The sequence below is a fragment of the Tinamus guttatus genome, unplaced genomic scaffold, assembly GCF_059628265.1.
Source record: "Tinamus guttatus ecotype Peru unplaced genomic scaffold, ASM5962826v1 Tinamus_guttatus_pri_ptg001039l, whole genome shotgun sequence".
Taxonomy (NCBI): Eukaryota; Metazoa; Chordata; class Aves; order Tinamiformes; family Tinamidae; genus Tinamus; species Tinamus guttatus.
The window spans coordinates 130,277-144,152 of NW_028289573.1; the positions used below are offsets into that span (position 1 = coordinate 130,277).

Below are 13,876 nucleotides of genomic sequence, written 5' to 3' on the forward strand. Positions count from 1 at the left end.
CAGTAACATGAGTGGAGTTAAATCCATCTGGTGGTGGCAATGAAAGGTGAAAAATAGTTTAACATGGTATGATGGAGATCAGCCTCCATATAATAGTGCAATAATTTTCAATGTTCCAACTGCAAAGTTTAAGAAATATTTGTAGTGTAGAAGTTTCATTATACCAGACTGTCCCAATAGATAAAAAAAAAAAAAACTGTTACAAATGATGGGCACATTATGGTTATAAATTCTCACCCCAAACTGGAAAATCACAAGATTTGTCCCTGCTTGAGCAGGGGGTTGGACTAGGTGATCTCTAGAGGTCCCTTCCAACCTCAACCATTCTGTGATTCTGTGATTCTCTGAAGTCTGCTATCTTGAACATTTGTACTGATCTTTTATTTCAGATTCCAAACTAAATAAGACTTTTACTATTTGCTATAACTAAACTTAAATGACCACGAACCTGAGTAACCTACCTAGTAAACCTGAGTGACCACAGAAAATTCCAGTTCAATATGGCTAACAAATGAGGAAATACTAAAGTATCATTAAAATTTGTCTTTATTTTTTTCTTAGAGGAGAGTTCTACACAAATGAAGGTAATTTGGATTTACAGATTCTTTTCCAAATATACCAAATTTTCAAGAGGATCATGAACAGCCTAAAACTGTAAATAACTTCCTTTCTGATGAAGCTTATACCACAGTTTCTTCAGTTGTTGTAATCTTGAAGAGCCTGAGCCATAAAAAGTTTGCCCAGGTTCTGTGCATTGAACTCCTTAATATTCTGGCAGTAGGTATTAATTTGACCTGTCAATAGAAAAGAAGAAGCTTTTGTCAGTTGTCAAACTCATCCCAAAATCCTAGGACAAGATTTTTAAAAAGCCAAAATGCATCAATCATATAGCATTTATGTAGAGAAGCACCCGAAACAGCTTGGCTATTCTTCTATGCATCGAAAATTTCACATTTTCAGTACTCTCAAAAGAAGAGTAAGTTAAATCATCAGAATAGGTAAATTGATATGCTCAAAAACACCCCAAATTACCCTACAATTCAACTATGTGCAACTTCTGAAAAGACACTGGATAATAAAAAAGAATAAACAATTCTTCATGTTGTATTGGAAGATAATCACATTAATTAATCATTCAAATTTAGCTGCCCTAAAAATACGAGGCTGAGTTTGAGTTCAGTTCTTGTGCATCTGCTGTCCCTATGAAAGTATCTGCAATAAATAAATTTTCAATGCACTACTGGATTGAAAACGGTGGTGCTCTCATTTGACATCTTGCTAGCTTTTTTTTTCACCTAATATTTCACTTTATTAGGCATTTCAAAAATCAACACAGTGTGAAGACTTGTCAGTGCAATACAAATCAAACATGCCCATCAAAACATCTTTATACAAGTACTGCTAAGTTATTTCCCTTGTTAGCCAGGAATAGCAAAACATGAAGCCACTTTAATCAAAATTAAGACTGTTTAGAAGGCCAATAAACTCCCAATTTAATGATCTATTTGAGAAGTTTTTAAATGCCTCTGAGACAAAAGAGCAAAGTTTTATTCTTTATCCGCAAACTCTCTTCATCTGAATTGAAGTGGATGCTTTCAATTCCTCCCTGGATTACAGGAAAAGAACAAATGGAGAAAGTACTTTGGCTGAAAGCTATTTTTTTTCCTTTAAGTATAATTGTTTTCAATTTCTTCTCTGATAAGAGATGATTCGTCCTAAACTATCACTATCATAAAACGTATATGTTTGCCCATACGTGTATGCACTTCCTCTTTTGTATTTTTAAAATGTGCTGAAGTTGAATTTCTAAATACTTTAATGCTGCTAGCATTCATTAACTGGTAAAAAACTACATCAAAATAGTAAATTTATATTATGCGTTCTGGAGTCTTGCAGTCAAGAACATTCTTTCTAGCATTCTTTCTTCATTCTTTCTAGCAAAACTATTAAAAAAATCACTTGTTAAAATCTTATCAATCCAAAATTGAAAAGCAGCAGGTCAAACCCACCTTTTAATGCCAAATCACTCAATCTTTTATTAACATTGAACTACTAGGACCTTAGTTTAATTCTTATTCTGTATAAAACATAAGAACCTTGCTGTATCTCTAGATATCCAGTATACTCTAGAATCCATTTTTTAAACCACTACGATAATTAATAGTGATTAAGAAGCCTACTATAGCTAAGCAATCTCCTTTTCCATCATATATTCCAAACTTAAATTACTTTGGAGCGTATCTGGGATTTCTGTTCTTTCTTGCCATTGTGAGGTCCCAAACATTTGCCCTTCCCAAGACATAGCAAAGGAGCTGGGTTTTTTGTTGTTGTTTTTTTTAAACCGAACTACCTAATGCAGCATATCAGAGAGTTGGAGGAAAACACCACCTCCTGTGCTCTGCTCCTGCTTATGTTTTCAGACACCTTGATTGGGGGGAGGCTGGTTTCCTTTGGTTTGGCTATGGAGCTACAGTGAGCAGCCCCAGCCTCTTCCCAAACCTGTATGGAATTAAAAGTGAAATTTTTGCAGCTGCGGCAAAAAGCTGCTAAGATTTAGGGATTTTAGCAGTAACTTTGGACAGCAGATAACAAGGCAGACAACTGATTCAATAGTTCCGGCTTAAACAGCTTATTCCTGCCTCTTGTCTGAATAACCCCATAATTTCTGGCGTAGTGGGAGAGCCAGGCTGTGTGGGATGAGAACAGCTCACTGACTAGTAGCCACTGAGGTCATTTGCACAGAGAAACCTGCTCTCTAGGGCATTTCTCCTGCTCTGCTTTCTAGTCTCACTTCATCTCCTCTGAATAGGGCTCTGGTTGCTCCTTCCTTCACCAAGGACCTCTTGGGCATCAGGATGTAATGGGGTGGGGGGGAAAAAAAAAAAAAAAAAGCTTCCAAAGGTAACAACTGTAGCATTTCCCAAGGTAGCATTAATATGGGAAAAGAGGAACTATGAGTTGAAAGAGATTTCTAGAACGTTACCTGCAATAAGCAAAGACTCCATTCTTGGAGGGGGCTGTGGTGGTTTGAAGAGTTTATTGATGTCCTCTTCAGGAAGAGGCGCCTCTCCTCGGCTTTGACGCTGTATATTTTCTTGCTGACGTCTCTGCTGGTACTAGAAACAAAGCAACAGAAAGAGAATGCAACAGGACTTAGAACAGTTACATTTTTTTCTATTCAAATGTCCTTTACCTCACCAATAAGCTTGTTTTAAAAATCATATTTACCCACATGGGGTGCGTAACCAAGCCAACCTCAAACAAACAGCACCCCCTTATCCAAGAAATCAAACCACTAAGGATAAAAGTAACTGAAGCTCCAAGCAATAACCCCAAATGCAACTCAATTACTTCAGTTCACTGGATAGCAAGCATTGCTTTTCTTTTTCAAGTTGGCACCTAAAACAAGAAGTAATGCACTAGAAAATTACGCTAAGATTTTTTTTGTGGAGATAAATAATGTGTTCTGTACATATGTACAGAATACTGTACATACAGTAGGACATGTACACAGCTCCTTTATATCCAATTGCAACAGGAAAACAAAGCTAGAATATGAAACCTTGAGAAGTCAGTGTCTCAAATATAAAAGATTAGAAATATTTGACTTTATGCAGTCAAAACAATAGTAATGTGATAGAGGAAGAGAACTTTATTTCAAGTTTTTAAAAAAAAATTAACCTGAGAACAAGATGGTGGTTGAAACAAAAACGCTTCCCAAAAGCAAAAAGGTTCTTTTCAATATTCTAGTTATTTAGATATTCTGCCACATTGATAATATTTCTCTGTGAGTTACCAGAAGATAAACTAAACTGGCCATTTGTAAGAATTAATTTACTATTCCATGTGCATGACTCAAACTTCGTAAGTTGAGAGATAGGTAATCTTTTCAGCTATTGGATAAATACTTGTTCTTGCAGAAGTGCCTACATTCAAAAAACTGTATGTGAGATTTCACACTCTGTGTCACAGTCAATTTAATGCTGGGATTGGATACTTACTAAATGTAAAGTTGTAAGCTTCAGCCCTCTAAGGCCTCACATTCAATACACACACAAAAGAAAATCTTTAAAATAAACAGGCCAAATTGTACAGAGTGTTTTTTCTCTTTTAAATGTATCTGCGCATAAGCATGTGAAAACAGTTCATACTTGGTGGCATACTGAAATTAAATAATTTTTTTCCAGTAGTAGTGACAAATACAGTTTTTGGACAATGTTAAAAATAAAATCTTAAAATGCCCATATTTGTATGCGAATTTCATGTACTTTCTTCTTTCTTTGCATTACCCCATTCACTTCTCAGCAGTCTGCCTATTATTCTCTATTGAAAAAGCTTGCTTTTAATCACAATTGCTCCATTTTAAAAATAAAGTTAAGACCACTAACTATGCTGCAACGAGCCACTACTAAAGCAGTTATAGTTAGTAAAGAAATAGGCGAGACACCACGGAACCTACTTTGCTCTCTGCTTCCAAGTAAATAGATCCCCTTGTTATACAGACAAGCTTTGAAGTGAGTACCATTAGTTACCATCTTTTTATTCAAAGAAGGCAGGAAAAAAAATAGCAAGTTTTCTCAAGAAAACTGCAGCAAGATTCTGTGTCCCCAAGAATCAAAAAATCTGGAGAGACCACTGATCACATATTGTCTCTTTAAGCAGTTTCCATTTAAACCACAATTTTACTTAAGATTAAAAAAAAAAAAAAAAGGAAAAGAAAAAAACAGTTTTGAAATAGTGATAAAGTATTTCACATGAATCACAGATGTTCCTTTTAATAACTGGCTACTTTGTGTAACAATATCCCCAAAGCTTTATCTGTAAACTGGATTGGTCGATTTTCACTTTGTAGATATCGGATCTTCTTGTCTCTCAGTCTGCTAGATTAAAGAGGTCAAACATATTTTACATGCAGGTATTTCTAGAATAAACAGGTCATTGCCTAACTTCATTTACCACATGAAGTGAACTGTGTTCTGCTTTCAAGGTGTTTAAATCGTTCCCATGGTGCTTTTTTTTTTTCCCCATTTTACCAGCATTCTTCTATAATTAGATATAATACTGCATCAAATGCAGCAATAGCAAATAAAAAGTAATAAAGTCTCCATACCCTGATCAGAATATTGCAATTTTAAACAGTGCCTTTGGCCAACATCTTCTGATCAGTTTCATCATGCCCTGGTACAAAATAAGACTAAAATGATATTTCTGATAGCAGAATTACCAACCTGGTGCTTCTGCTGCTGCTGTTTGCTTACATTCCTCAGGTAGGTATTGTATTTAACTATATCTTGGCTCATCTCATCCACTCTGTCCATCAGCAGCTGAAGACTCTTCCCCAGGTGATTACTGAAATATAAGGAACAAACATTCCTGAAATATAAGAAACAAGCATTCCTGGGAAGAAAGGGAAACATTTAAAATGTATTAAAAGTAACTTAATCAGTATTTCTGCACTAATGGCACAGTTCATAAATGTTCACGTTCCCCAGTTACCTTCATTCACACATTTATTTGTAATCAGCTCCTTTAGGGTCTTTGTCACATTACAATTAGCACATTTAAGTGTTTTGGCCTTTGCATGGAACCCCTCAGCTGTGGAAAACCACTGCTCTAAGTGAAATCACTGACAACCAGGTAATAAATAAATAAATAAAATGGAAACGCCTAATGCTCTGCGACAGGCAACCCTGAGCTCCACAAGACGTGTTCAGGAGGCTTGGCTTCGCTTTCCTGCTGCCTTTTTCAACCTTTCTGGACCACCGATGGGGCAGCTAAGCACTCAAGGCTCCATCTCAGGAGCAAGACCATCACCCCATGCCTGTGTGTCCGGTGGACACCCCTCTGCCGCAGCTTTCCAGCGGGGGTGTTGCCAGCTCCACAAGACGTGTTCAGGAGGCTTGGCTTCGCTTTCCTGCTGCCTTTTTCAACCTTTCTGGACCACCGATGGGGCAGCTAAGCACTCAAGGCTCCATCTCAGGAGCAAGACCATCACCCCATGCCTGTGTGTCCGGTGGACACCCCTCTGCCGCAGCTTTCCAGCGGGGGTGTTGCCAGCTCCACATTCCACACCGGAGGCAGCAGCGAGCCCGGCTGCGTCCCGCTCCAGTTAGGGGATCTACAGCCCTGGCCAGACAGATGCAGGCTGTTAAGCAATTTTTATTACAACCATTTTTAGCAACTGATTCAGTATTTTGCAGGAATGTTTAACTGAAGGTATAGCTTCCAAGTTAAAGTTTTGGAAGTTTTAGGTTGGTGCCCATGGAGACAGTAGTCATCCCACAGTGTGTGTGTAGGGCAGTAAGAGAGGATACTGTTCTATATGGATCCCTACTGATCCCTGCTAGCTATCCTACAGGCTATGCACAATGCAAGTCCCATGGAAGACATCAGCAGGAACCAGTGGCACGATGTTGAAAAGGGCCCGCATACATAATAGTACACACACCCTTCTTCAAGGGTGAGTTACTCCCACAACGAACAGGATTCACAGCAGCAGACAAAAGCTGGTAAAGCACAAAGGCACTACAGGATCCCCGCTGAGAAGGCAGCTAACAACACTTATCATTATCTCCGAGCAGGAGAACAGCTATTTCACTGGCTGAGCTGCCTGCTCCCTGAACAAAAGACTGTATCAGTAGTTCCAGGGCACAATTTATTTACAAGCCAAGGTTTTAAATCTCAGTTGTGTACAGGCAAAGATGGCAAGGAGGACTTCAGCTACGGAGCAGCAAGAAAGGCGCCACTATAATTATTATTTTTAAACTTCTTGTTGCCTTTTTTCTTTTTGGTTGGACATTTCAAGCCTATGATATTTAGAACTGTGGAATATTGCCATGGTCATGGTGTACATATTTTCATTTTTATAGAGCTTATATTATACAGAGTTAGTGTTAGAACTGGATTTTATCAGAAGTGCCTCTGTAGGTATACACTAATAGCTTTGTAGGGCATGTGGACATCGCAAATGCATTATTATTTTACAGATAGTGTCCACATGAAATACAGCTGGTTACAAAGAATGATTTTATGTGGATATCTGTGGGACCAGAGCAGGGCAGCAGAATAGGAAACAGGGAGTTATTGTTAGAAGTTGCAGTAATATAGTGTTTGCTCTCATTGCCAGGGAAACAAAAAAGCTAAAAACAGATAACTTAAACAGATGTGAACTGAGACATGAAGCGATAAGTATGCTCCAAATACAGGATCAGTCTTTCCTCAGTCTTCTCAGTGTCTGATACCCTTTCTTTGCTCCACCTCTGTTGTTTTTAAAACAAACAACAACCAAACAAAACCCTAAGATCCAAAGTAAATATTTTGTTAAAAAGAACTGCATATACAAAGTTCTATTCAAAAGAAATTTATTTTGAGACTTCAAAACTTAAATCTCCTTTGCTCCCTAATACTCACCATGCACTTACTTTGTCTGAGAGCTTTAGGTATATTCTGTACCTTATGGACTCCTACAAAAGATCTCAAAGATCCCACTACTAGCTACCTAAATACGCCCTAAGCCTCAGTGCAATCCACATAAAAAGGACAAAGATGCAAGCAAGTGCATTTACATCTGCATAAAAACCCACTTCCCCAGTGCTCTGTGACAGGCAAACATAAGAAATTGCAATAAATTAGCACTTGCAACTAACAAGCTGTTCTGGGATCACCTTACTAAATGCATTTCAGGGAAGTCTGAATGACCATTGCAGGCTACAGTACAGTAAGGGCCCTCCTCAAACCTATTTTTTGGTTTCTGTTCAGTTGAAACCAATCTAGGCCTGAGATCACTCTAAGTGGTACGATGAGGAGATGTGCTAAGAAAGCACACTCTTGAACTGGGCTAAAACACACAGATCTGCACCAGAGATCACTGAATTCCTACAGGAGGAAGATACTTATAATGCCCTCGCTTTAAACTAAGCATCACAAAATGCGCACGGGGCCTGGAAAACAAACAAACAAAAAAACCCAAAGGCTGGAGCTTCTCCTGCAATTTAGACATTCGTAACTCATGTGGATTCCTACAAATCTAATGGAGAAAGAATCCAATAGGAGATCAGTCCTTCAACAGAAATGCATTAGAATCACTCACTCAGACCTGGCCACCTACAAAAACTCCAGGAATTTATCATCTGCAACTCATCTGCTCCACTTAGATGGCATCACCAAAAGGCACAAAACAATAACGAGCACATACAAATTACCAAGGAGAGTCTTGTTTTCCCAGAAGAAAAAAAAAAAAAAAAACCACACCAATGTAGCCTGCAAAATCATTTCTGGTGCTATGGTGTAACTTTTCCAGTTACATAGGTTATTACCCAACCTCCAAGGAGCACAAATATGAAATCATCTGTGATACATGGAATCATCAAACAAAGTTTGCACAAACAATCCTTAGAGAGAAATGGAAAACTGTCAATGGAGCATCCTGATCTGGAAGGAACAGTGAGAGTCCTTATTGTCTAATTCTGGCTGAGGAGCCCCAATTTTGGCTGTGCTACAGCCTAACCTCCATGGAAGGAGAACATATCAACCAACGACCGGTTATTCCCATTTGTCATTTCCCCCATGATGGCATCCTGTAAGGACATGGCTAAAACATGGCTAAGTGACCAAAAGAGCAGTCACCCTTCTTCCTAAGTGAACGCTTGCACTGCCCAGGTTCCCCTTTGGGGATGCATTTTAAGAAGAGCAGAGGTTCCTACACCAATAAATTCCAGTCTCTCCCTCATCCCTGGTCACAGCATTCCCAGCTCCACGGACTCAGCTGTTTGCGTGAGTACATTGTAAAGCCTTTCAATGATAGAGTCTGCTGCAAACGCAAAACCACTCAGCGCTGGAGCTTTCTTTTTTTAGGGAGGCTGAGGGGAAGGATGGAAGGGAGGAAGAATGGGAGCCTGCCTTGTTCAATTAGATTGTTCCCCAAAGCTATTTGCACAGCCGTGCTCTGAAACAGATGAGAGAATAAACATCTTTGAGGGCGGGAGAGCTGTGGAGATGAAATGGGGGCGGTGGGGAGGAATGATGCAAGCAGCTGGGAGCTGGAACCTCAAACTGGCTCCGCTTCTGTGAGCTGCGCAGCAGCGAGCGACACATGAAGCCCACATTTACTTCAGCGTCTTTCATCGGGAAAGCACTCCAGACACTTGCTGAAGGTCTGAAACATCCAAAATCTGACACCAAGGCTTCAAGAAGAGGCAGTCACTCCCCCAGCTCTTGGCTTTGCGTGTCCTATGCACTAGTTTTGCCCGTCGCGGCGCAGAGCTCGCGGGTCTCTCGGTTCGCCCCTGTGGAGGTGCCTACCTGCCTGAGAGGGGCAGAGGCCCCTGTCACCAGGCTGGATCCACCACCTCATCATGAGGCACCACAGCTCAGGGCTCTCCAAAATACATGGTCCCCTGAGCTTGCCTGTAATCCCCATTAAATGGATCCCCTCCCCTATTACTTATATTTGCTTGCAGTCTGGATGAGGAGGATGAGAAAGGGCAGCAGCAGTGGCACGTATATAAAATTAGCACGCCTGCCGTTCTCTTTCTCTGTCTGTCATCAGCTGTGCTGAGGCCCCTCTGCCAGTTGCATTTTTTTTGGGAAAGGTGCCACCTTGCACAGGGCTCCTTCCTTGGTGTGAATTAGAGAGGTACTGCTGGGCAGAGCACACCAGCTTAAGCATTTTGAAGGAGCGTTCCCACCACTTAGCAGAAGAACTTGTTTACACCTCAGCATTTCAGCCTGAGTTCAACCCGTGCTCTTTTCAAGAGAATTTTGTTTGAATGAGATATGTAAGTCAGGAGTCTTGATCTCCATTCCCTCTTCCAGTCTGACTTTGATGTGTGCCTTTGGGCAACACATTTACCCTCTCTGTGTCAGCTTTCCCTGCCTGCAAATTAGAGATTTTCATAATTATCTTAATAATCCATTAAACACATTGGGATTTTTGAATAAGCACTACAATGTATAAAGGTTAACATTGTTTCTGAGAGCCAAGTAACCCTCCTTATGTCACTTTTGCAAAAACACTGCATCTGATGTTTGAAAAAAATGTATCTGCCAAGTAGATGTTACTGCAGTAGATGTTCAGCACATGTTTGCTTCTACTGACGCACACTATTAGAAAAATTGCTTGAGACAAATTGAGATATTATAGAACAACCCCATTATGAAGCTAGACCACAAAAAAGCTTTTTTTAATTTAAACTAGATCATCAATAGAATAGGGAAGAGATGGATGAGAATGGGAAAGTTGGTTATAATTATTGCTCTGAAGATCTGGAACATTATCTGACAGGATTTTAATTCTTGAGTCTCTATCAAAAGACTGGCAGTACTCCAAGGTCTTCAAGACATTTTCGTCCTTAAGGGTAGCAGGAGGATAACAGTTTGAGCAAGAGGCCTTTACTTGCTATTACTTGCTAGCTGGGTGCTACTCCGTCCTTAACTTCTTTCCCTAGAATATTCCAGTCATTTCAGATTTCATAAGGGAAACACACATTTATGCCCAAAAAATAAACTGCTCTATACAATTATCACAAATGTACTTCAAAACGAAAAAGATATCAAGGTGCAGACAAAGTACCTCAAATAGCTCCAGACTCAAACAAAGTGGGTGGCTGAACATGTGAGAATCTTGATGAAACAAACTCCCCAGAGAAGAATTATGGGTAATTTAATTGCCAAAATCATTGTTTCAGAAGATTAAAAAAGGTTCACGGATGTTCCCAAAAGACATTTCCTCTCCTTTCCTGGCCACCCCCAAAAAAACAAATACGTAGCCTTAATGTTCTTGCCAACTAACACTTCAGTGACAGCAACGTTGAGTAAGGAGAACATGCATCAAAAGTGAACAGAAGATGATACCTGGGATGCTTTTAGCCACACCTATTCAAAGACAAAAATAAGCAATGCAAAATGAAAATAAACCTCCTGAATAGTAGTGGATTGACCTCCCCTACTTAAGGCTACATATTCTGAGACAGAGGAATCTTGGTAACTGAAGTCAACTGAAATAGAGCTAAATATTTAGGAAGTCAGCATAACCTACCTTGAATAAATGAGCATTAAAGTGTTTCTAATTTGCAGATGAGTTATACTAATGATAAATGCCATTGTACACAGCCTGCATAGTAACTAAAAACAGCTATCAAATATAAAAACAAAAACAAGAAAAAAGAAAAAAAAAGAAAAATACAGATCACTGGGGTCATTTTCAATAGCTTTAGTTCACTTCAGATCAACCAGGGACCCTAAACTCTTCAAGCAGACCTGGTGAGCCAAATATTCTGCCATTTTGCCAGGAAAAGTAGTTTAGGAGACATAACTCAGAAAATCCCCCTGGAAACTGGTGACTTTGTTGAACTAATTTCCCATTACTGGGAAATTCTAGATTTCAGTAATTACTTCAGTAAACTGGAAAAATTCCTGCTGATATAAGATACTAACTATGTACATTCAAAGAAACACCCTTATTTGAAACAGCACTTCTAGTCAGGCTTAGTAAGAACCCATTTCAGCCTGTGTCACTGTTAAGAATGGTGCTGCATTCCCCCAGAAATATTAACTGAAACTTTGATTCACTAAGAAAAAGCATTTTTCCTTTTTTTATGTTGTGAAGAATTTCTAAGCATAGATAGCAGAAAGCTCCCTTTTCTTCTGTGCTCATGTTTTTCTCTTGCATATCTGATGCAAGGAACAACAGAAAAACCCATCTTGCACCACACCAGTATTTCCACAATATCTTTCCATAAAGAAAAGTGTTTGGACAGTTACTATCTTTTATCTTGAGTCAGGGCAGTAACATGCTACAGTTACTGAACAGTTTGGGATTGGTTCATCAGATCAAATTCATTTCCTTTTCCAGAAACTTATCACGTGTATCTCAGCCTGTGCTGCGAGAGTAGAGCTCACAAGGAATCATTTATCTCCTGTACCCAGCTCTCTCTTGTGATCTTGGAGCAAGGAAAGAGTCTGATAGAAAGCCTGAAGAGTCAGGCAGACTGACCTCCTTAGCAAAAATTTTTCACCAACTGAACAAACACAAGGTATAAAGACACTTGGACAAAATAAATGACTAAATACCTGGAGACATTTGTCAACTCCTGGACAGAGTTCAACCCTATACCTGTTCTCTCTTGGCTAATTCCTCAAAGTATCAGATCCTCGATACAGCCGCATAAGCTCTACATACTAGGACTATAAACAGACCATTATCTTTACCCTCATCTCTATTCAGATTCAAAAACTTATCTGAACAGTGTGCTGAAAGCCTGACTATTCACAGCACGCTGTGAAAGACTGACTGTCTGCATGGCAACCTCTAAGTTGAAAGAATAAGTGTCATGGAAAACAGACTCTTTCCTCCTGCTGAGAGCTAATGGTCAAGAAAATACAGTGGAAGATTTCTGCTAACTCAGGGAACATATGGACCACTAACAATATGGACCCATTAACAATAGCCTTACATAGGAGGAGGAAAAAAGGGCCACTAGCATTCAGCTAATTTGGTGCTACAGAGTCAATAGAGGGGATCAGAATCTTGGCAGATAAAAGGTCCAAGGGAGGAGGAGGAGGGGGGAAGGAAAGAAAAAAAGGAAGAAAAAAGCTTTACATCCTGAAAATTTTTTAGAGAACACATCCCATTTCCTTTGCAACATGATAGTTCAGCATTTTGTGCATCAGGTTATTTTGATCAGTCCAATAATAACCAAAATTAATTTTACTTTGTCATATAAGATTTAAATATCACCAAAATTCCTAACTGCACTGCTTCAGGCCATGAGTACTTTTCCGTTGTAAGTATACTTCTGTGGCAAAACGCTACAAAAAAAGTTATTCTCCGACAAACTTATGAGAAGGTCATTCTAAAAATGTGTAATTAAAAAAAAAAGGTAAGGATTCCACATAACACCTTACTCTGGCACCTCAAACTGTGAGGTTATTACAGATTTTAACATATCTGACATGATGAATGCTGCCTGTCATTAAAACCAGTCGGAAAATTTTTGCTAGTTTCTCAGATAGAGGCTTTTTTTTTTCCCCCCATCAAACGCATTCTACTACCAAAGTAGATTTGCTTTATATTAAAATTATTTACATAATTACTTAATGCTAGTATTTTCTTGAAGTGGAGAAATATACTAAAAAGAATGTCTAGAGCAAGAACTATAGATACATACAGATTACAGACTGAATTTAGTCCTCGAATGTCATACTAGTTTTACCAGGCAGCTTTTCTTTCAGCAAAAGAATATGAAGAGTAAAGTCTCAACTCCATTAAAGTTGAGGTAAAGCTTCCAGGGGCTGTAATGAGACTGGGATTTCACCCAAGGTGTTAAACTGTGGTTTGGGAAACTGAATAAAAATATATCCATTATTGTAACAAGTACTTACCTGCTAGCCAGACTGAGCAATTCATGTCTATCGGCTACCGCGGATTTCTTTTCCAGTTCCCACAACATCACATTGATCAGGTACGAATTCTTAATTACAATGGGCACTTCTTCAAACATGTTTTCATAAGCAATGTTCGCTTTTTTCAATCTGTGAAATGAATTAGAAGTATTTATTAATACAAGCAGCAGCTCTCTTTTTCAGTTTCCTGAATTGCTGCCTCAGCTACATTAAAGAGGCAACTTTGTAGAACTCCAAATTTCTCCATAATCTAACAAAAGTCATCATTTTGGTAAGAGAGCATTTGCATGGCAAAACTTCATGTTTACAAAGACCAGTGAAAGCTGCTCAAGAAAAAAGCTCTCAGAAGGCCAGCAGCAGCTTTGCTCGCTAATACACTACTTACATGAAAAAGCCTCCAGCAAAAGACTGCACTGGCAGGATTAACTCTGCCCCTTCCAAAATATTTTACTGTTTTCCCTATCGTCAGGGTTTC

General features: G+C 39.1%; 1 protein-coding gene across 1 annotated transcript; it reads right to left on the reverse strand.

Moving 5' to 3' along the window:
• Window positions 1-561: 561 nt before the first annotated feature.
• LOC148590892 (eukaryotic translation initiation factor 3 subunit H-like) lies at window positions 562-13,529 on the reverse strand. The gene is made up of 4 exons (XM_088538363.1): window positions 13,381-13,529; window positions 5,229-5,349; window positions 2,984-3,116; window positions 562-794 (listed from the first exon to the last, which is right to left on the reverse strand). Exons 1-4 carry the CDS (start codon window positions 13,497-13,499, stop codon window positions 697-699), a joined length of 471 nt encoding a protein of 156 aa, XP_088394489.1. The 5' UTR covers window positions 13,500-13,529; the 3' UTR covers window positions 562-696.
• Window positions 13,530-13,876: the final 347 nt, after the last annotated feature.